Source organism: Hypomesus nipponensis, chromosome 10 (assembly GCF_054491055.1).
Source record: "Hypomesus nipponensis isolate SF chromosome 10, ASM5449105v1, whole genome shotgun sequence".
Classification (NCBI taxonomy): domain Eukaryota; kingdom Metazoa; phylum Chordata; class Actinopteri; order Osmeriformes; family Osmeridae; genus Hypomesus; species Hypomesus nipponensis.
The window spans coordinates 9,454,451-9,478,509 of NC_140370.1; the positions used below are offsets into that span (position 1 = coordinate 9,454,451).

Below are 24,059 nucleotides of genomic sequence, written 5' to 3' on the forward strand. Positions count from 1 at the left end.
ACAAAATAGTTTTTGGGACAGGCACAAAGCTGCTGGTATTAAGTGGTAAGTCTTACATTTTGGAGGTTAATGTGCTACTTTGGGAAAGAGAAGTGCTTATTTGTACTTCAATTATGTGTAGTAAAAATACCTAAATGCAGATTCTTATCTGTCACTCAAAGTAGTTAAATCAAACGAATTAAATAAAATGTTTACATTTAAAATCAAATGAAAAAGCAGTTAAACAGCCATTGCCGACTCACACACAGAGTATTTGGTATGGAATGCTTCTAAGTGTGACTACCCAGGGGGGTTATAAGCTTAATTTTGCAACTGGAACCAAACTCATTGTACAACCATGTAAGTAGAATTAGTAATCATCTGAACCATTCCTTATGTATCAAAAAAAATGTAGCAAATCATTAATTTATTAAATATCATTTACAATATACAGTTAAAATGTCTTATGTAGCATACCAACAGGGAATTGCTCAACTGCTAGTTTTTCAACTATTAACACTACATTCTGAAGTACTATACAGTGTGATCTTATGTTTTTAGCAAGCACTTGAACACTGTGTGACTAGAGAGAATAACAAATTAATTTTTGGAGGTGGAACTAAATTGTTTGTTGAGTCAGGTAAGAAATTCAGTAACATATAAACCCTGTTTGTTCTCTCTTGTAATCAATTTAGTTCAACTAATAGTACAACTAAGTTTAGAATCAAAAATGTAAACGGCTGTTTACTTTTGGCACTAAACATATGAAAGATGATCATAATCATGATTCCTTTCCAAACTTTACAAGCCTTTTAAGAAAGTAAGGACATAAATTTGACTTTAATCATCGATTTGATACTGTATAGTTTATGTAGTGTTGATTCATGTTGTGTGAATACTGGAAGTGGTTATGGCAAGCTGATCTTTGGGACTGGAACACAATTACACATTGAACATAGTAAGTTATTGACATATTTTTGTGCATGTTTTAAATCTTAAACGTTATCATAAAAGTTTGAATGCTAATAGGAGAATAGATAAGGGAGAAATATAAAAAAATATGTCTGGGTGTGAGAATCGCATCTTATGTTGTTACATATGGTACATTGTATACTGCATCAGAAAAGTACATTTACCTACCGATTATAGTAACTAGTAAGTTGCATAGACTGTACAGTTTACGTAGTGTGGATTAATGATGTGTTACTACTGGAAGTGGGTACAAGATGTACTTTGGGAGTGGAACAAACTTACATGTTGAATCCAGTAAGTTATATTTTTATTTTCTAGCATTTCAGTGAATCACTTTCATACATTTTTGTTTTAAACAGCCGATATTAAATTAAATCAGGGAATGAGATAAATAATTTAACTGGATACAAAAATACCTCCAATTGTTTAAATGATCATCACTTCAAACACACAAAAAAGTCAAGAAAGTAATTTATATAATTTGCATTCAACATACATATTATATACTGTATATGAAGTCTTAATGACAATATTGCTGAAATCCTATATTTAAAGTGCAACAGATTGATTTATGTGTATGTAACTATATGAAAATCAGATTGGGACATTTATACTTGGAAAATGAAGGTAAAATCCACAAAAATGTTACTTATCTTAAAGTGCATGCTAGAATACTGCATGGTTTAACTAAGAAATTAGGAAATTATGTTGATGTTTGATTTCTGAATTTAGTCCAGAGATCCCTTGTGAGTAATCGTTGTGGTAGCTAACACTGTGTGACATCAGGATACAAAGTCATATTTGGTGAAGGAGCAAAACTGATCATAGATTCAAGTAAGTTTAAAATTCAAATGAAAAGATTTGAAAGATTTTTTCTGCTATTTAAGATGTAGCAAACAGTATACATATGATAGCATTATGTATACAGGATATATTTAGAATGTGAGTTAGAGAATAGCTTTGGTGCATGGTTGTTTTTGATAAGGACTTTCTCAGTGTGTGTATGCTGGAACACAAAAGCTGATATTTGGAACTGGATCTATCTTGTTTGTAAACTCAAGTAAGCGTTACTCCCTTCACGTTTTTGTAGGGCTTAGCATTTGTGATTGTAATTATTATGCAGTAACAACTTTAAAAGTTCACACATCCAAAGTACCTAAAAACATTCTTCTGAAGAGCTCTGCTTCATTATAATTTACACTTGTAAAAAGAAATATGATATAATGGGATACTTAGTTATTGTTCAGGTCAGATGCAGTGTGTGACTGCTTCGGGAATTGGAAAATTGATATTAGGAGAATGGACCAAACTGAAGATTTTGACCAGTAAGTAGTTTTCCTGGATTGAAAACATCCCATATTGATATTCTCTGGCTAGCTATATTATTTACAAATCTAGATTTTGTACAGCTTTCATATTGGCTGTCATATCAGGTTGTTCTTGACCTTCAAACAAGTTGGAAAGACATGGCTCACTTGGCTGATAGGACTAAGACTAAGTATAATCCAAGATTGAAGGTTTTTTTTAGTATGGTTTCATGTTGTGTGACTACTGATGGATTCAGCAAAATCATCTTTAGTACTGGCACAAAGTTAATAGTGGATTCAAGTAAGTTGCACTAACACTATTTAAACTTATATAATGACTTCCACCAAATGTATATGTAATTCAAAATGCTGACAGGTCTTAAGTACAAATATAAATTGTAGCTGGACATATATTTCCAATAAGTCAATCATTGATTGTGACACTAATAAGAAACGTTGAGCTAAAAATGTAGAAAGATCATTTAAGACACAGAACAGTTAATGTACTGTGGATTCATGCTGTGAGACTACTGGATATGGCAAGCTTTCATTCGGGACAGGCGCACAATTACTTGTTGAGTCCAGTAAGTAATCCACAACTATTTGATGCTCAAACACATTCTTTAAATTACTGTTAAATTAGAAAATCTTACACAGTGCATGCTTACAACAGGCTGTGTGAAAAATATACATTCTAAATAAAGCTTACTATTTAAAAAAACAAAGTTTAAACTCAAGAATGTACTTGACAGACAATTTTCTGTTCAGAAGTTAAACGGACTGTTCAGTTTTTAAGTAAATGATTAATTTCTTGAGTGACAATCTTGCTACACATCAGCTTTATGTAATGTGTGAATGCTGCTGGCACGAAAATCATCTTTGGGACCGGCACAATGTTAATAGTTGACTCAAGTAAGTTAATTTAACCAAATAGCTGTAGAAAATACATGGAAAATCGTTACCTAAAATATCTTCAACATATTATATAGTCTGACTGATCAAAACTAGAAATTATTCAGGTTTGGCTATTATAAAACCCATCTTTCACCTTACAACCTTTCACCATAGACTCCAGTCAGATTTTGTAGTGTGGATTCGTATTGTGTGTCTGCTGGAGGAGGTTTCAAGATTATCTTTGGGAAAGGCACAAAATTACAAGTTCAATCCAGTGAGTCAAAACCTTATTATTGCTCAAACAGTTTCCTTGAGACTGTAATGGATCAGACCTGAAAGATAAAGTTAAATTGAGTGAATACATTTATTGAAAAAGGTGACCTCGGTCAGGCAGGTTAATGTATTTTGGGTTCATGTTGTGTGAATACTGGTAGCTACAAATACATCTTCGGGACTGGCACAAAGTTGATTGTTTATTCAAGTAAGTTACATTAACACTTTTTGAACTTATATAATGACTTCCACTAAATGTATATATAATTCAAAATGCTGACAGGTCTTAAGTACAAATATAAATAGTAGCTTCCAATAAGTCAATCATTGATTGTAACACTAATAAGTAACGTTGCGCAAAAAATTTAGAAAGATAATTTAAGACACAGAACAGTTAATGTACTATGGATTTATGTTGTGAGACTACTGGATATGGCAAGATTTTATTCGGGACAGGCACACAATTACTTGTTGAATCCAGTAAGTAATCCACAATAATTTGAATGCTCAAACACATTCTTTAAATTACTGTTAAATGAAAATCTTACACACTGTATGCTTACAACAGGGTTTCTGTTGTATTTTCTGTTCAGGAGTTAAATGGACTATTCAGTTTTAAAGTAAATGATTCATCTCGAGTGAAGATCTAGCTACACATAAGCTTTATGTAATGTGGGTTCCTGTTGTGTGAATGCTGCTAGCCAGAAAATCATCTTTGGGACCGGCACAATGTTAATAGTTGCCTCAAGTAAGTTAATCTAACCAAATATCTGTAGAACATACATGAAAAATAGTGACTTAAAATATCTTCTACATATGATGTAGTCTGACGGATCAAAACTGTAGAAATTATACAGGTTTGGCTATTATAAAACCTATCTTTCACCATACAACCTTTCACCATAGACTCTACTCAGATTTTGTAGTGTGGATTTGTATTGTGTCTCTGCTGGAGGAGGTTTGAAGATTATCTTTGGGAAAGGCACAAAATTACAAGTTCAATCCAGTAAGTCAAAACCTTATTAATGCTCAAACAGTTTCAAACAGAGACTGACATGGATCAAACCTGAAAGAAAAAGTTAAATTGAGTGAATACATTTATTGACAAAGGTGACCTAGGTTAGACAGGTTAATGTATTTTGGGTTCATGTTGTGTGAATACTGGTAGCTACAAAATCATCTTTGGGACTGGCATAAAGTTAATAGTTCACTCAGGTAAGTTTATTTAATCTAATATCTTTGCAAATAATAACAAAATTACTTGTAATTTCAAAGCAAGTCTAATTTATTAATAAAAAGTTAGAAGTGACAAAAGCAGGTATTTTTACAATAGAGCTTTGCTTAATAATGTATGTACAAAGGGGATGTTTATGTGTATTATAACATTTAGTCAATGTAAAACCCAGACTTTTACAATTGTCATAGACTTGACTCAGATTTTGTACTATGGATTTATATTGTGTGGATGGAGGTTTCAAGATTATCTTTGGGAAGGGCACCAAATTGCACGTGCAATCCAGTAAGTCAAAACCTTATCAATGCTCAATCAGACATGGACAATACATTAATATAAATTAAATGAATCGGTTTAAATCTAGACATGTCCTCAAAAAATATGAACATATGGAAACTGTCCATAACTGTATGATACAATATGCATCGACTGACACTATTCTACTTCTTTTATGTGACCAGCTGGTCATTACTGTGTTTAAATATTTGATATGGTACAATTTATTAACTGCAAACAAATGCGCCATTGTCTAAAATATTCACCAGATAGAAGCAACACATTTGAACATATCATTAATTCTGTTTTCTCTTATGAAATGGCATTCAGTTTAAAAATGTATGTAAACAAATACTCTTTTTATTAGAATTAGAAGTACAGTAATGATCGTGCCATACCGAAGGTTGATGTGATGAATGTTCATATTGTGTGAATGCTGGTGGCTTAACCAAAATCATATTTGGGAAAGGCACAAGGTTAATAGTTCACTCAAGTACGTTTATTTATTTCAATATCTAAGTGGCATGTCATTTCAAAGCAAGGCCACAATGTGCTGTACAATAATATAACATATTTCCTCAGATTCTACACAGATCAGGTAATATATCAAGAATGATGCAGTGATAAAAACAAATGGGTCATATCACAAAGAAAAATTCACAAGATCAAATAAAAAGTAAACACTGTTAAATGTTGAAATCAATCAAACCATCTATTTAAAATATTATAAATGTCTATTCAAAGTCAGTTTAGATGTGAAGTAGCTATTACTATTGCTAGCAGGTTTATGTAATGAGCATACATGTTGTGTGAAAAGCGGAGGCTTGGACAAAATCATATTTGGGGCCGGCACAAAATTAGTAGTTGACTCAAGTAAGTTAATGTAATCCAATATTATTGTTTATAAACAAAAAGCTACTAACTCCTTTTCATTTCAATGAAAGACCAAATATGTTATATGTTATATAGCGTATGTTATCACACTGACCAAAATGTACACATTTTGGTCTAGAGATGTATGTTGAAAAGTTCCAAGGTAATGTTGATTAACAACTACTTCTCTGGATATTATTTGCCATTGACTACTCAGATTTTGTAGTATGGATTCATACTGTGTGACTGCTGGAGGGTTTCAAAAGATTCTATTTGGGAAAGGCACAAGATTACAAATTGAATCCAGTAAGTACAATTTATTGAGAAGCATAATGATTCTCATGGATCAAAAACATTATTTGAGTATTGATTATAGTTTTGCTGGAGTATCTTTAAATATATAATGACAAGACTCATTTAAAAATGACTTACAGTATTACAGTAAAAAAAAAAAAAAAAGTAACTTAAAAAGAAGTTAAGCTTGGCAGAGGTTAAGATTTTAATGTTTAGTCATTGGTATGACTGCATCAGAGAACTATTTGGAGAGGGGACCAAACTAACAGTTTAAGCCAGTAAGTACTGCAACAGTTAAAATGTTTGTAATGAAGAGCAACACTGAAATTACTTTACTCCTCTAATCTAGTCAGCTAGTAATGTATTTAATCAAAACATTGATTTGTAGATACATAATACAGTCCAAAAAACACCATTAACCCCTATTGTAAAATAGTTGCTTCAATGTTTAAGTGAAATGGCTAGGGCTTTTGCTATTGCTAAAGGTTTATGCTATGTGAGTTTATGTTGTGTGAATATTGGTGCCAGCAACAAAATCCTCTTTGGATCTGGTACAACTGTAAAAGTTGGGTCAAGTAAGTTAAGTTAATTAAGTTCTGATTCTGAATCTTATAAAACCTTGCCTGCTTTTCATTTTTAAGTCTGAACAATCAATTTTTTCTGAAATATTTTGTAACAGCTATGACATAGCACAAACACTAGATATTAAGAAGACTAAAGTCAAGTCAGAGTCATTAAACTAAATTATTAATCATAAACTGTACTGAGATTTTGTAGTATGGATGCATACTGTGCGACTGGTGATGCAGGGGGTCGCAAGCTTATCTATGGGAAAGGCACAAGATTACATGTTGAATCCAGTAAGTTGAATATTAGTTTGCACACTTTTTGTTATGTATATTTTAATACATGTTATAGTTGTATAAATATAGTTTTTGTAGTTACAGAATTCAAAAGACAAAGTTAAACCTATTGCTTTCAGTTACAAATTATAACAAGATTTGAAAATAAAATAGTTAGTTGTTGAGGGCCAATGCATAGTGTCTGCATCTGGAAAATGGAAATGTAGAAAGGATACCAAACTAAAAGTTGAAACAGTAAGTAGTAGTTTAAGTTATGTTTAACTCAGACCAACTTGGCGATGAAAATCCTTCTCCACAAACAAAGGGTTTTGATGGTCAAGAATGTTTTGGCTGATAGTTTAGTTTTAGATTAATTTGTACAGCATGATACTGCGACTGGACATGTTAAGCTGGTTGATAGGTGACATTCTGTTGTTGATTGTGACTTGAGCCTGTTACACTAGATATTGTGTGATCACAGATGGCATCAAAAAGATGCAGACTGACACAAAGTTAATATTTGAGTACATTTATTTAGTAATATATGTCAGTAGGTGTATGAGAAAGAAATCTAGTATTTTTTCATGTTCAAAAAGTTACATTATGTCCTAGTTTTTCCTCTTAAGTTGCATTGATTGCAGATGTATGCTTTCAAAATAATTAATTTATAGTTATAAAAAGTTTTTTTTGCATTAATAGATCATCATTGAAAGTCCTTTTGCGATATCCAAATAGGTGGCAAATGGTCAGCATATTTAAGTTTACCTGCAGTTTATGTAGAGTGGATTCATGTTGTGTGACTACTGGAAGTGGCATTAACAAGATCATCTTTGGCAAAGGCATGCAATTACATATTGAACCCAGTAAGTAGAATTTGGTTGACTAGAACAAGCCATCTGGTCCATTTTGATCATACGGCTCAACTGATTTGAAAACGTTTTTGGCTGCACGGTAAAATAAGCATTATTTGCAAGATGATTTAGTAAAAAATGCCTCCATAATTTAGATTTTCTTTCGTGATTCTTTATAAAAGCCTTAAGTTACGCGAAAGTTTCAGTTCAAAAAAAAATTATTGGTTCAGTAAATACTGTCTGTGTGCTCAAAAGATTATACATAAAAACAAACTAAGTAATATAAAAACAGTCCACAAATGTCCTCAGAGTAGTCAATGAGTAATTGTCAAAGTATCTAACACAGTGTGACATATGACAAAATCATTTTCGGTCAAGGAATACAATTAACCATCAACTCAAGTAAGTTTAAATTCAATTTAAGATCTACACTTATTTTTTATATGATCAAATTCAAAACATACATTCTTTTTTACCATGTAGTTATTGTTCAGACCTGATAGTTTGTGTGACTACATCAGCAAGAGGCTGGAAATGTAAATTTGGGAATGGGACCAAACTAGATGTGAATGCCAGTATGTAAAATATTTATGATACATCATGGTTAAAACCTATGTATCTCTCATAAAAAATATGAACGTCCACAAACACACCTAAATGATCTGACTAGACCGTATACACAGAACACTAGCTATGTTACGTCTGCAATGTTGTTATTGAATGAGACACATCTCATAACAATATTCTGGTTCAGCTGTATGCTTTTTCTGTATCTTTAGTTAGTGACTTTCTGTGTGTATTTGTCACACATTACAATATTATTACAAATGTAATGTATTCTTACACCCCCCAATCATTGAAACCAGTAGCCTGCAGGAGCACAGAACCATTCATGTAGTATGAGTTCTCAATGTGTGACTACTGGAGCAGGTTACAAGATTATCTTTGCAAAGGGTACATCATTGCATGTTGAATCCAGTAAGTTAAAAGTTTACTCAAGTGTTCAGTGACTAAGAGTATGGGCTTTGTCAATGCATTTAAACATGTTGATATTCTTAACGGTAAACAAGATTTTACCAAAGCAATACGTATTTAAGTGCTCTACAATGAGTGCAAGGACTCTTGTTCAGAGGTCAACTCTGTAAGTATTTGTTAAGGTATCAAACACTGTGTGACATACAGTGACAGGATTATATTTGGCCAAGGAACAGAACTAACCGTTGACTCACGTAAGTAAACATTAAATACAGAATTAGGCCCAAGATCCACTATCTTAAAAAAATATTAACATAAGTCAAATAATATGTTTGGATATGCTTGTTGTTATGTGAATTAGCCAAAACTAGAAGACAATGACAGCAACTTTGTATTCATTGTCCTGTTGAACCCTATGATTTTCTTGTTCAGCAAGCAAAGACAGGGACATGCAATTACATGTCTTACTTTTGCTTATTAGGTGTTGTGAGGTATCTTTGTGTGATGATAAAAACTTGATAAACTAAAAAGTCTGTTGGTCATGTAATACGTTATCTAAAATAGTAAAATATTCTCTTCATTAGAGGCTGAGGTTTATGTTGGAAAGGATGATGTTGTGTGACTTCCAATGGTCTTAACATTTTCTTTGGGACGGGCACAAAGTTGAAAGTAGATTCAAGTAAGTTGATCTATTTAAACAGAGACAAAATGAAAGATGAGAAATTATAGAAAGATTTTAATTTGTAGAACAAATATATTATGAATCAGTGTGTTACTTAAGTAGCTATCATATTTATAGACAACAACAAGTGTTATTGAAAAGGTACCCATCACAGTGTGACTACTGCAGTGAAGGTTTTGTTTGGACATGGAACCAAGTTAATTGTCAGCTCAAGTAAGTGTAAAGAATAAGTACCATACATAACTAAATGTCAGCAATTATAGTTGTGATCATTTGTCCTCGTGAGAATATGTTTAGACCCTAGAGTCTTTTGAATTTAAAAAAAAGTCATCGTTATTAGAGAATGAGGTTTATGTAGAATAGGATGTTGATGTGTGACTGGCAGTGGACTCTACAAAATCTTTTTTGGGACTGGCATCAAGTTGATAGTTGACCCAAGTAAGTCAGTTTAAATATGAACTAACAACATTGTATGGAAGATAATAATTATAATGCATATTGTAATGCTACTTGTAGCCAATCAGCAACCAAATGTTATTGAGAATGAGAAAAAAACATAAATTAGAAGATTATAGTCAGATACCACTAAATAATTATCTCAAAACTATTGCGACCCCATCAACTCCATTAATGTATTACAGTCAGTGAATAACTATTGAATAGTTGTTTTTGCTGAGACAAATGTCATTGTGTGAATGTTGGAGGAAGAAAGCTAATCTTTGGCCATGGAACATCGCTGTTTGTAGGAACAAGTAAGAAAATATATTATAATGGAGGAATTTTTCAATAACTGAAATGTTTAAAAAGCTAAAATGAACAGCCATTCATAATACATTTCAGTTAATTCACTAACCATCTATAGGTTTATCCTAAATGGTTACAGGTGATCACTAATTCACTGGTAATGTATGTGGGTTGGTAAAATGTTGATAGATCTCTGTGGTCTTGGATTTTTGTTTGCTTCGTTGTTTGACCATTTTAGCATTGCACAAATTCGAATGCTACTGAGTAATGTTTTAGCTGGGACAATCTTCATAGTTATATGTTGATATGAGAAATATAATATTTTATATGTTGAGCAAGACATAAACATTTGAAGATATTGTCAGAGAAAGATGATGAAAATAATCAGAATCATCTTAATTACTGTCTTTCACACTTCTAAAGTATCTTAAAAGTGTTTTTGTTAAATAAATGATAGTATATGAGGAACTAAATGTTGGAAAATCAATAGAATTTAAGTAGGCTATTGAATTACCAGCAATATACAGTAAGACAATTGAATAATGTAACAATTGAAAATTGTTGCTACTAGCTGCAACCAATTCGTTTTTGGCAATGCACCAAGCACAGTGTGACTGACTCGGGACTGAGAAAAATTATATTTGGAACAGGCACAAAATTGGTCATTGAAACCAGTAAGTAATCTTTGTCTTTGACTAACAATCTGTATATCTACATTTTATACAGACTTACTACTTACTATTTGTATCCAAATATTCAACTTCAATACAAGAGAAACAGCCCCAATGATTTCAAACAATTAGTTGTTTTGATAATTAAATATTTCCACCGTAATTACTATCTGTAATTTGTTGTTCACAATATAAAACTGTCAACAATTCCCAACGTTTCTCACAAAGGTTTGGTTACCTTTGTAATCTTCACATAATGCACACAGATACCAGATCATGTTTTTGTAAATACTGTAGGAGCACACTAATAGGAGCGTTTAACAAGATACCAACTAAATTACAATAATGTCTCAGAGCTAAACTTTGTTAAGTGGTCCCTTTAGTGTTACTAGGATGCAACATTGTTTGTGCTGGACCTTAAATCACTGTGTGAATGACGGGACATGGAAAATCTTTTTTGGAAAAGGAACTAAATTGTCTGTACAATCAAGTAAGTCATCTTTCCATCACAATTGACTGATACAACTTATATTCATGTAGGAACAATTTACAGAAATAAACCACACAGTCTACTTAAAAGATGCATTGATTGATAATCCCGGAACAACACATATCATGAAACAATAGCATATGTTTATAACTCAGTGGTTATTATAATGGTCTTGGATTAGTATTGCTGAGGACTAGTTTATGCTTTATACAAACTAATGTAAAAAAAAAAGGTCTAGTGTAATGTGATGAAATTGCATAGTTGATAAGCTGATAAGTGGAATATAGTTTTCAAAACACAACAAGCATATTTTCGAGAATATCAACATTGAGGAAAAGGTTATAGGTCAGGTATGTTCCATTGTGTGAATACTGGAACACAAAAATTGCTTTTTGGGACTGGAACTAAACTGGTAATTGAGACAAGTGAGTAAGACTTTAAACTTTTTATTATGATAACTGATTATAATGCCTCAACACTTTTCAAAATAAGATAAGACGGTGTGCAGTATACTGTATGTATATAGGACATAAACCCAAAGAAACAAAACATGAAACATCTTAGTGGGGTATTGGTAAATACCTACTTAATTGCTGAAACTAACCAGTTAGGAATTTGTTTAATTAGTCATACAGTCGAGTCAACCAGGCCAAAATGGTTAAAGCAATTGCTATCCACAACAACACTGCCATTTTTGGGAAGAACAAGCTGTATTTGGACATGGCACAAATATGTATATTCCAAAGTATATATTGTGTGACTTGGCTGGTTACCAAAACAAAATGAAACACAAAAGCCAAATCAATAAGATTAATATTCCCAATGTTTTTGCTTTGGCTATACATTATATACATGACAGGATATGGAAACTTGTCTTTGGTAGTAGAACCCAGTTACATATACAATATTGTAATATAATTTGATGTATTACTGTTTAATAACATTGATACTTTATTTTTATTCAGCAACCCTAGACACACGGCAAAGATATGTAATGGAAATCTTTGTTTTCCATGTAATTGTACAGTGTACAGAGTATTGTTCAACTGTTCTAACTTTATAGAAAAGTCTTATCCTTATAAACATTGTCTGTTCATAAACTTGACCTTAATCCAAACCAAAATAGTAGTACTAGTTCTACCTATCACAGAACTGAAACACTTAAATGAAAAGTGTGGCTTCAATCGAGTTAAATTCTCCATACTTCAACACCCCGTTGAAGCACACAATTTTTGTTAATCATAAATGTAATTCATGTAATGTAACAAAAACAACACTAAAATGTGTAATGTATAATGGCATTTACAATTAAACAACTTTCCCTTAGTGTAGAATGTTAATGTTCAGCACTTAAACACTGTGTGAATAGCAACAACGGGAAACTCATTTTTGGTGCAGGGACAAAACTAAAAATTGAAACAAGTGAGTACATTTCTAATGAATTTAATACCAACTTTCACATAAATACAATTTTTTCTAACTTCTTAAGCACAAGATGATTTGTTAAGTCCTGAAATTTGAGAAAAGCACCAGATTCTAACATTAACACATTTATTGAACATTAAGGATAATGTAAATGACATGTCACACATAAATCACTAATATAAGTATGTATTGTTTGAATTAATGTGTTGAATTGTAGTGTGAAAGAAGTAAGTGAGTTTTTGGTAAGGTATCAATGAATGTGTGAATACCGGATTCAAAATTATATTTGGAACAGGAACTAAATTGGTAATTGAAACCAGTAAGTAATCTTTGTCTTTAATTTACAATCTGTATATACATTTTGTACAGACTTACTACTTACTATTTGTATCAAAATATTCAACTCAAGTACAACAGAAACAGCCCCAATGCATTCAAACAAGTAGTCGTTTTGATCATTACAAATTTTCACCGTAACTACTATCCAATCTGTAATTTGTTGTTCACGATATAAACATTTCAACAATTACCTACATTTCTCACAATAGTCTGTTTACCTTTGTTATCTTAACATAATGCACACAGATACCAGATCAAGTTTTTGTTATTACTGTAGGAGCACGCTAATAGGAGCGTTTAACAAGATACTAACTAAAATACAATAACATATCAGGGCTAAACTTTGATAAGTGGTCCCAGTAGTGTTATTAGGATGCAACATTGTTTGTGTTGGACCTTAAATCACTGTGTGAATGTCGGGACACAGAAAATCTTTTTTGGAAAAGGAACTAAATTGTCTGTGCAATCTAGTAAGTCATCTTTCCATCACAATTGACTGATACAACTTATATTCATGCAGGAACAATTTACAGAAATAACTACACAGTCTACTTAAAAGATGCATTGATTGATAATCACAGAACCACACATATCATGAAACAATACCATATATTTATAGCTTAGTGGTTATTATAATGGTCTTGGATTAGTATTGTTGAGGACTAGTTTATGCTTTATACAAACTAATGTTAAAGACATTCTAGTGTAATGTTGTGAAATTGCATAGTTGACAAGCTGATAAGTCGTATATAGTTTTCAAAACACAACAAGCATATTTTTGAGAATATCAACATTGAGAAAAAGGTTATAGGTCAGGTATGTTCTATAGTGTGAATACTGGAACACAAAAATTACTTTTTGGGACTGGAACTAAACTGGTAATTGAGACAAGTGAGTAAGACTTAAAACCTTTTTATTATAACAGCTGATTTTAATGCCTCAACACTTTTAAAGAAAAGATAAGACAGTGTGCAGTATACTGTATGTGTATAGGACATAAACCCAAAGAAACAAAACATGAAACATCTTAGTGAGGTATTGGTAAATACCTACATGATTGCTGAAACTAACCATTTATGATATTGTTGAACTTGTCATACAGTCGAGTAAACGAGGCCAAAATGATTATAGCAATTGCTATCCACAACAACACTGTAATTTATGGGGAGAACAAGCTTGTATTTGGACATGGTACAAATATGTCAGGATATTCCAGAGTATATATATATTGTGTGACTTGGCTGGTTGCCAAAACAAAATGACACACAAAAGTCAAACTAATAAGATTATTATTACCTATGTTTTTGCTTTGGCTATACATTACATTCATGACAGGATATGGGAATTTGTCTTTGGGAGTAGAACCCAGTTACATTAAAATATTACATATTGTAATATACAGATATATTACATATATTAAATATATTTAGTTTTGTATACATATATACAAAACTAAATAGTAGTACTAGTTCTATTTTGTATTACTATCACACAACTGAAACACTTTAATGAAGTATGACTTCAATTAAGTTAAATTATCCATACTTCAACACCCTGTTGAAGCACACAATTATTGTTAATCATAAATTTAATTCATGTTATGTAAAAAAACAAACACTAAAATGCGTAATGTCTAATGGCATTTACAATTAAATTGTGAATTGCTTAAACTTTCCCTTAGTGTAGCTTGTTAATGTTCAGCACTTAAACACTGTGTGAATAGCAACAACAGGAAAATAATTTTTGGTGCAGGGACAAAACTAAAAATTGAAACAAGTGAGTACATTTCTAATGAATTTAATACCAACTTTCACATAAATACAATTTTTTCTAACTTCTTAAGCACAAGATGATTTGTTAAGTCCTGACATTTGGGAAAAACACCAGATTCTAACACAAACACATTTATTGAACATCAAGGATGATGTAAATGACGTGTCAGACATAAATAACTAATATAAGTATGTATTGTTTGAATTAATGTGTTGAATTGTAGTTTGACAGGAGTAAGTGCATTTTGGTAAGGTATCAATGAATGTGTGAATACCGGATTCAAAATTATATTTGGAACAGTAACTAAATTATATGTCCAATCATGTAAGTAAACCTCCATATTCATCCACCCTAAAACATCTTTTACTGTGTCATCTAAGCAACAAGTCCTCATATTGACAGATGAATGTACATTTTCTACGTTACAAGTAGCTCTAAAAAGAATTTCAGAAAAAAAGCATTGTTCAGTCAGGATTTAAAAAAAGAAAGATTATTTAACAATACGTAATACAACAAAACAGACAGACTGATGTCTTATTTAGTTGTGCGAAGTTTTTATTGTGTGTTTTTTGTTTGTGTGAATTATGGATTTAAGATTACGTTTGGAACTGATACCCAACTAATCATACACTCAAGTAAGTTGTACTATGATATTATGTATCATCCTTTTTAAAATAAAATCTTGAACCATAAATTTAAATAAAATACAGTGTAATTTACATTACTTAGGCACATAAACATTCTAGTGTCACCACCACTACTATTACTGTGGAACTCGTACTAATATCATGTATGCACATGAATAACAATAATGTAGCACAGTGTGAACTATTGAGGTAAAATGTTTCCTTAAACGTGTCAAAAGCATGACGTTTAAAATTCATAACCAACTGAATGAGTTAGATAAACACTTTCAAATGCGCTCAGTTAAGTAAGTTATTGCCCAGCATGTATACACTGTGTGAATGCTAACAACTGGAAAATCATTTTTGGTGCAGGAACCAAACTTTCTGTTGAGGCAAGTGAGTAGACTTTAAATTAACTTAATCTTGTCAAATCCAAACAATAAGATCTTTTTTTACTTCTCAAAATCTGATGATTTTTTATCTACTGAGGTGTATGAATTCCACATAGACTTAACTATTTTCAAGCATGACATTTATATGCCACTACTTTACATACCAACATCAGTTACACATTGTAACACGTTACCCATGTAAATTTCCCAAAAACGTATTTTGTAAGGCATTGTTGACTAATACATTTAAATTAAATCTATAGTGGTTTTACAGTTACCCTGTGGATTCAAAGTAGACACTCATCCATCAACAGCAGTGTTGAGCCATCAAGCTGAATAAAATGAATAAGGCCACTTTTAATACCATTGATACAACCATGTACTGTAATGTATACAAAACATTCTGGCTAAGAGTTACAAATCCCGAACCCTCTGGCCTCACTGTCCCTCATCTTCAAACAACTACAAGGTCAAACAGAGTTTATTACACAAGTGGAGGGTTTATGTATTGCACATAGATGTTGTGTGAATACTGGATATGATAAGATATACTTTGGAAAAGGCACAACATTGATCATTAATTCAAGTGAGTCTCTCAATAACAATAGAAAGTACAACTTTTCAATTCACCACATAGTGCTCATTCCACACACGAATGTACTGATTTTTAATTTGAGCAATTATTTTCAGCAAACTTCACATATAGGTGTATTTTAAGAATATTAGGATCTCTGAACAACAAAACAATGGACTAATTTAGACTGTATTCTGTATAAATTAATCTGAGAATGCAACCTCATTAACACTTCAAAAGATTGTAGTGAATGGTAGTAATTATATCTGTGCGACAAGTGGCTTAAAAATGACATTTTGTTAATACCAAGTCTATGGTCAAATGTAAAACTCAGTATTATGACATAATGCAAATGGAGTCATTGTAACTAAAGACAAACAGACTATATACATTTTAGGAATTGTATTTGGCACTGCCTGGTTTTTGGCACTGGACTTATTGTTGTGTGAATAACAACTTCAAAATTGTATTTGGATCTGGCATACAAGTAGTTGTCCAACCAAGTAAGTACTTACATAATATTCCTAAACGTCAGCATTTCTCTGATGTATGCAATATTTTGCTGTGTAACATTTACAGATCATAAACTAATGAATGATTAACATTACACTACAAAGGTTTGTTTGTTAACAGATAGTGTGCAAACATAATAATCAAAACAAATGACTAATAATGTACAGCAATGTATGATATAATCAAAATAAGGATAACTTTTCATGTCACTCAGAGGCAATTGTGACAGGATAGCAAATTCTTATATTTTTAAAAATCTCAAATTTAAAAGCTTAAATCAAGGGTAAACCTATTTGTCTTAGCTGCGTTTTACTGTTCATAAAAAGACAGTTGACATAGGTGTTAAAATAAGGAATGTGTCATGTAACAACAAGGGGTTAGCATATAGTTGAATGTAATGAAGTGCTAGAAGGGTATTGTAGATGCCGAACTTGAGCCCAAAAGTGTGTTGTCTTTACACACAAAATATACAATTGTCTGTAAACCAAAACCAGACGGTTATCGTGCAACAAACATGCATAGTGTGACATCATTAGGAACAAACAAACCTTTATTTGGTGCTGGTACCAAGTTAAATATCAAAACAAGTGGGTAACCGTCTTTTTTTCTCTATCAAATATACTACAGCATGGACCTTTCTACATTTCATCTCTATGAATATTATCTATTTATATCAACCCTACTGTATTTAGTGAAATTAAACATAAAACTATGAATTATAGGATAATCTCTTAGGCTTAGTTCGACAAGCCAACTTTATAGGTAATAATAATCCTCAACCTTTATGATACATTTTTTGGGTGCCCCAGTGGGTCAATGTGTAGGGCATGGGTTCGATTTCCATTTATTTTCTCTGTCCAATTGATTTTATTGCATACTCTACATTCACTCCAGAAAGATAAGTTAATTTTAAACTAAATGTACATTTAAACTGAAGATAATATGTGGACAGATGAATCCATCATTGTTCAAACAGGTATAGTTTTATCTAGTAACGCACAGTACTGTACTTTGAACCACTGATGATTAGGTGTTTTTGCAACCAGACATATGGTTGTGTGAATAACATCAAAATCATATTTGGTTCTGGAATACAAGTAATTGTCCTGCCAAGTAAGTAAACAATCAACAATCTTTAATATATATATATACTTTTTAAATTAAATACACACACACTAAAACCTTATATTATGTATAAACTTTTTTGGTTTCATACATAAATTTGTATACAATTTAATCATAATCAGTGATAAACAGTTAAGTATTTAAAATCATCATACCATAGTGAACTCAATGTTTTTGCAATCAGACATAATGGTTGTGAGACTAACTACAACAAACTCATTTTTGGAAATGGAACAAAAGTTGCTATCCTTTCAAGTACGTAAAACCGCTAGTCTTTGTCTATGTACTCTTCAATATACTTAATAGCTCTATATTGCAACAATGCAGCCCTCAACTCTTTTTGTTGTTCACCGTGCCTGAAATATCATGGTAAAATGATTGCAATTGTCGTACTATAATTTGTGTCGTTTCATTCTAGTTGTTTTAGGAATAGGCTTAACCATTGTGTGGCTGAACAGAGAAAGTACAGTTTGTACTATGTTGATGTGGGTACAAATGCATTGAAATACCTTATTTACACCTGGAATCATTATACTATGACAAATGTTGTTCCTTAGCTGTGGTGTCCATATCACTCCATAATTACACATGCAAAGGTACTAAAGATGCATGCAAGAGCTAACTACTTGTAAACAAGCTTTTAATGTAATGCTAATTGTGCAGTTAGGAAACATCCTGAAACGTCTTAACATTAGAAATGAAAAAGAAGTAGGTTTTTCTGTTTGGTCCTATTTTTTATTCTAATCCTTGCACCTACAGAATACACTTTGCCTCTTGTTAGACTTTTATTGCAAATATTTTTCTTTTTATGTGGCTACATAGACATTTGCATGCCATGTCACAAGAACTTCACTCTCCTGAATGACCTAAACAACCTGTCCTGAATGAACATTGAAATACAAATGTGTTCTAAGTAAAGACTGTTTTAATTGTTAGACTAACAATAAACCTGAACCCCAAACACAGCTACAATGCTTAACCCTAACCTCCACTACAATGGGCAAGATGCCTTACCCTAACCTTAATCACATACATATCATTACTAAGTTTAACCAAAAATTAAGTGTAAAAAAAAGTATAACGTAGCTATAGCATGGTTTAAAATGTACACATTTGTGTATGGTCGTTTTAAGTCCACTGGCTTAAATTTATGAACTTTTTTGTGTGTTTTAACAGGGGAGAGCAAGGAACCATCTTACTACGATTTGAAAAACAATGAAACAAAAGCTTGTCTGGCAACAGATTTCAGCCCATACAACTCTGTCGACTCAAGCGTATTTAAAAATGACTCTGAAGCCACCAGAATGAAGGATGACCCGTACTACAGCCAGGTTGCTCTAAACAAACAATGCCCCTCTAACAGTAAGTGTCTACACTGATTTATTGCAATTGCCGCAGGAATTCTAGACAATGAGGTTGAAACTGAAAACATTCCCACATAAACATTCCTAATAAAGTTGTCGTCTATTTGTATTGACAGATAATCAAACGTGTACAGCAGACGGTATTGAATCAGGCAAGTATTTTAATATCTGCAAATGTAATATGATGAAATATTCCTGGATCATATCAAATACATTTTGTTTTAGACTTTAATGACTGTGACTCCATGGTTTCCAGATGGAAAGACCAGATTCCTATCACTGACCATTCTGGGCCTGAGAATCCTGTTTGTGAAGACCATCATTTTCAATGTGCTGATGACTCTTCGGGTGTGGATGAGCTAGAGTAAGTACACAACATCTTAAGTAACACATTTCACAAAGGTTATGCTTTGCCAAAAGTAATAAATTAGGCCAGGCACAATACAAATTTAAATGACTTGAAACCACCAAACCAAAGTGTTGCACACTGCCTTCATTGTGTTACCGCTAGCTCCCATTAACCTCCATGACCTTCCTTCAGTGGATAATGTAAAACACCCAGTGTGATGACATCATTGTAAAAACAAAACATGCTGAATTTGACAGCCACATTCTTATTTAAGAGTATTGTCATGATGAGCTATTGTCTTGTTTACTAATACATTTTGGTTATTATCATTTAATCTATTTTCCAGATACAGCTGTCAAAGAAGACAATAACATTCGCCCCAATGTGTATTTGGAAGCATAGAGATGTTATTTGCCTTATGTCATAATTGTATTTTTTTTCTGTAATATTATGTAGTATTCTAAAAAGCAAATTTAATGTTTAGTGTATGTTTGTAGTTCTATTGAGAAACATGTATTATTTGTCATTTGCTAAGTAAGCGGACTACTGTGTTGTACAGTAAAAAAAACAAAGTATGTTGGTATAGATGTTTTTCCCCCCTCTTCAACGGTTAAAACTATTATTTGCATCTTTGTCTGGACACTTCACCTTCTGAAATCATAATGCTTAATCTGATTATTCTGTATTTACAGTGAACTGTCAATTGTTTAACAACTAATCCAAGCATCCCTCATACTCTGTGTGTACACAGTGATGTATACATTCATTTGTATATAGTAAAAATGATTAGTTATGACTTAGTTTGTATATCAGCCATTAATGTGTTTTTGAACTTCTCTGTTTTGATGAAAATATTACAACAATTAAATAAAATAAGAATTTGAAGCTATTTTTTGTGTTTATTTTCTTTCATGTCAGAAATTAGGACCCAGGTAACTTACTTGACCTCAACGCCTACATTATATACAGCACAATTGAACCTTTAGTTACACTTCATTGAGTACAACAAGGAGCTCACCTATGGACCATACTTACATTACCATTGCATAGCATATCATTACCTAGTATAGTACGGGTGGGCCCCTTAAATTTTTCTATGAGCTAATGGTTTGAACAAAAACATAAGTCCCTAATCCTTAAATGTGTCAGCAATACAACATTGAAGTGCAGGAAAGGTATAGTAGTCAAGGTGCTTTATGTATTTAAGGTTATTTTTGGAAAATTGGCAATTTATAACAAATTAAGGCTCTCCTCATTGGAAAATAGTATTATTTGAAAAAAGCTTAAAAACCTTCAATACTGATGTTTTGGCATGACCTAAGGGAGTAAAATACCTTCATAGTTGAAAAAAACATAATAGCTGTGGAGCTATTAAAATTTCTCTCTACTGATCATTCCCTGGAGACATGCCTTTTGCCAGCCTGTCTCAAGTCCTCCACCATCACCCCTGTGCCCAAAAAGCCAAGGCCAACAGGACTTAATGACTACAGACCCGTTGCCCTGTCCTCTGTGGTAATGAAGTCTTTTGAGCGCCTGGTGCTGGCACATCTCAAATCCATCACGGATCCTTTCCTGGACCCCTTGCAGTTTGCCTACAGAGCCAACATATCAGTAGAAGACGCAGTAAACATGGCACTCCACTTCATCCTCCAGCACCTGGACACACCGGCATCCTACGCCAGGATCCTGTTTGTGGACTTCAGCTCTGCTTTTAACACCATCATCCTGGCTCTGCTACAGGACAAGCTCTCCCAGCTGAACGTGCCTGACTCCACCTGCAGGTGGATCACTGACTTCCTGTCTGAAAGGAAGCAGTGCGTCAAGTTGGGAACACACGTCTCTGACTCCTGGGTCATCAGCACAGGATCTCCTCAGGGCTGAGTCATTTCCCCTCTGCTGTTCTCCCTGTACACCAACAGCTGCACCTCCAGTCATCAGTCGGTCAAACTCCTGAAGTTTGCGGACGACACCACCCTCATTGGGCTGATCTCTTACGGGGATGAGTCTAATTACAGGTGGGAAGCTGACAAACTGGTGACCTGGTGTAGCCAGAACAACTTAGAGCTCAATGCTCTTAAGACAGTGGATATGGTTGTGGATTTCAGGAAAAATACAGCCCCACTCACCCCTATCACCCTGTGCGACTTCCTAGTCAACACTGTGGAGTCCTTCTGCTTCCTAGGCACTATCCTCTCCCGGGACCTCAAGTGTGAACTAAACATCAGCTCCCTCACCAAGAAAGCACAACAGAGGATATACTTCCTACGGCAGCTGAAGAAATTCATCCTGCCAAAGACAATGATGGTGCACTTCTACACAGCCATCATTAAGTCCATCCTCACCTCCTCCATCACCATCTAGTACGCTGCTGCCACTGCCAAGGACAAGAGCAGACAACAGAGTATCATCCGTGCTGCTGAGAAGGTGATCGGCTGCAATCTGCCAACCCTCGAGGACCTGCACACCTTGAGGAACCTGAGGCAAGCGAGGAAGATTGTGGGTGACTCCTCCCACCCTGGACACTGTTCTGGCCACTCCCCTCCGGTAGAAGGCTGCGGTCCATCAGGACCAAAACCACACGCCATAACAACAGTTTCTTTCCATCCGCTGCTGGCCTCTTCAACAAGGCCAAGGACTCACACTGACATAACACTTATAACACTTTTATCTATTTCCATCCTCAAGTCCATCCACCACCCTATTTGCACATGTCATAATGCACAATGCTGCCCTATATATTTTTTGTAACATTTTATACATCTATTTCTTATCTTACACATGTTTAGTTTGTAAAAATACGTTCTATTTAAAAAAGTTAAGATCCGTATATGTTTATTGTATGCACCTTCCTGCCACAATACATTCTGTGTTCATGTGAACTTACATGGCAATAAAAACGAATTCTGATTCTGATTCTGATGATCACAAAATCATCTGTTCATTTCAGGATTAATTCACTATATTGTGACATTCAGGATGGATCAGGATGTAATAGTTGTACCTCTTCTACCTACCATGGAAAGACCATCGAACTGGACATCTTGGACTAATTAAGGCATTTTAGCTATAGCGATCTATTACTGTAGCTAAAGACATTTTGTACATTCATTTATTGACACAGATGTCATTGTTTTGCTTCTCATCATTGCTTCCAAATTCGCTTGTTCCCTCAGTGGACTTGATCAGGTGTTCTCTGCAATAACAATATTCAGTATGTAAGTAAAACGTCAAAGTCTCTCTGAGGTACAAATACGTTTTTTTGTATAACAGAAAAGCAACAGATAAATTCAATCAACAGGTGTTCTTCAAAATGGGGTAAATTACAGATTTCATGTGTCAGGCTCAATCTCTCCAAAAACCTTTACCAGCCACAGGGACTCAAATATCTATGGCCTTTGGAGCCAGGCTCAGATCAGCTCATAGATGTCTGTGTTGTCTGTAATTGAGAGTTTGTCTTACTTTGTGTTAGGGCAACAAATGGCAAAATATTTTGTCGCCCAACACCTGTTGACACCTGTTATCCATTAATTCCTTTTAAACATCATCCTCTGATTTTAGTGCCATAGAGAGACTTTGAAATTACTCTGATCTATTTAACATGCTGAGGATGAGATGAACTGTCTTTTTGTAATGAATGTAATTTAATATTGTGCATGAAATTAGATAAACAACAATTAATGATATGATTTAGGATCCTAATAAACATGACTTGTCCCACAGATCATGAATAACATAAACAAATAGTTAATACATACATTTCTCCCACAGGCCCTAAGTCTGAAATTATGTACTAAAGTATTCCATCAGCATTTTACATCATATTTTGGTAATTGTTACCATGTTGACTTTGTTTACATTACCTAATTGGGCATTGCAAAAGCAACAAGACAACTTTGTTGCTTTTCCACTTCAAATGTGGCACACTTTCCAGGGTTTACCAACACGGCTGGATGAATGGAAAGTCAACCATGTGACCTGCAGCTGTCAGCACTGAGTCTGTGAATACCACAAATACATTCCTCAACCCACATCCATGCCACCTGTTTTCCATTTTAGTAAAATCACTTGCATATCCTTGTTTTTCTTTATCTGTGTCACCCTGCATGACATCTATTGATAGATGGTTGCAATTAATTAGCAACCATTTAACATTGTAATTATATGAATGCTTATACAAGTCTCATGGCTACCTCATCCACAAAATGTACAAGATCTATTATCA

General features: G+C 33.3%; 1 pseudogene and 1 gene segment (V, D, J or C); both read left to right on the top strand.

Annotated features, from left to right (window-relative positions):
• Window positions 1-3,121: 3,121 nt before the first annotated feature.
• On the top strand, window positions 3,122-20,718 carry LOC146271565 (T-cell receptor alpha chain constant-like). The segment is given in 5 exon segments: window positions 3,122-3,170; window positions 19,301-19,486; window positions 19,605-19,640; window positions 19,745-19,852; window positions 20,184-20,718. Coding segments are annotated over 4 exon segments (348 nt in total).
• Window positions 20,719-20,748: 30 nt separating this feature from the next.
• Window positions 20,749-23,831, top strand: LOC146271566 (uncharacterized; annotated as a pseudogene).
• Window positions 23,832-24,059: the final 228 nt, after the last annotated feature.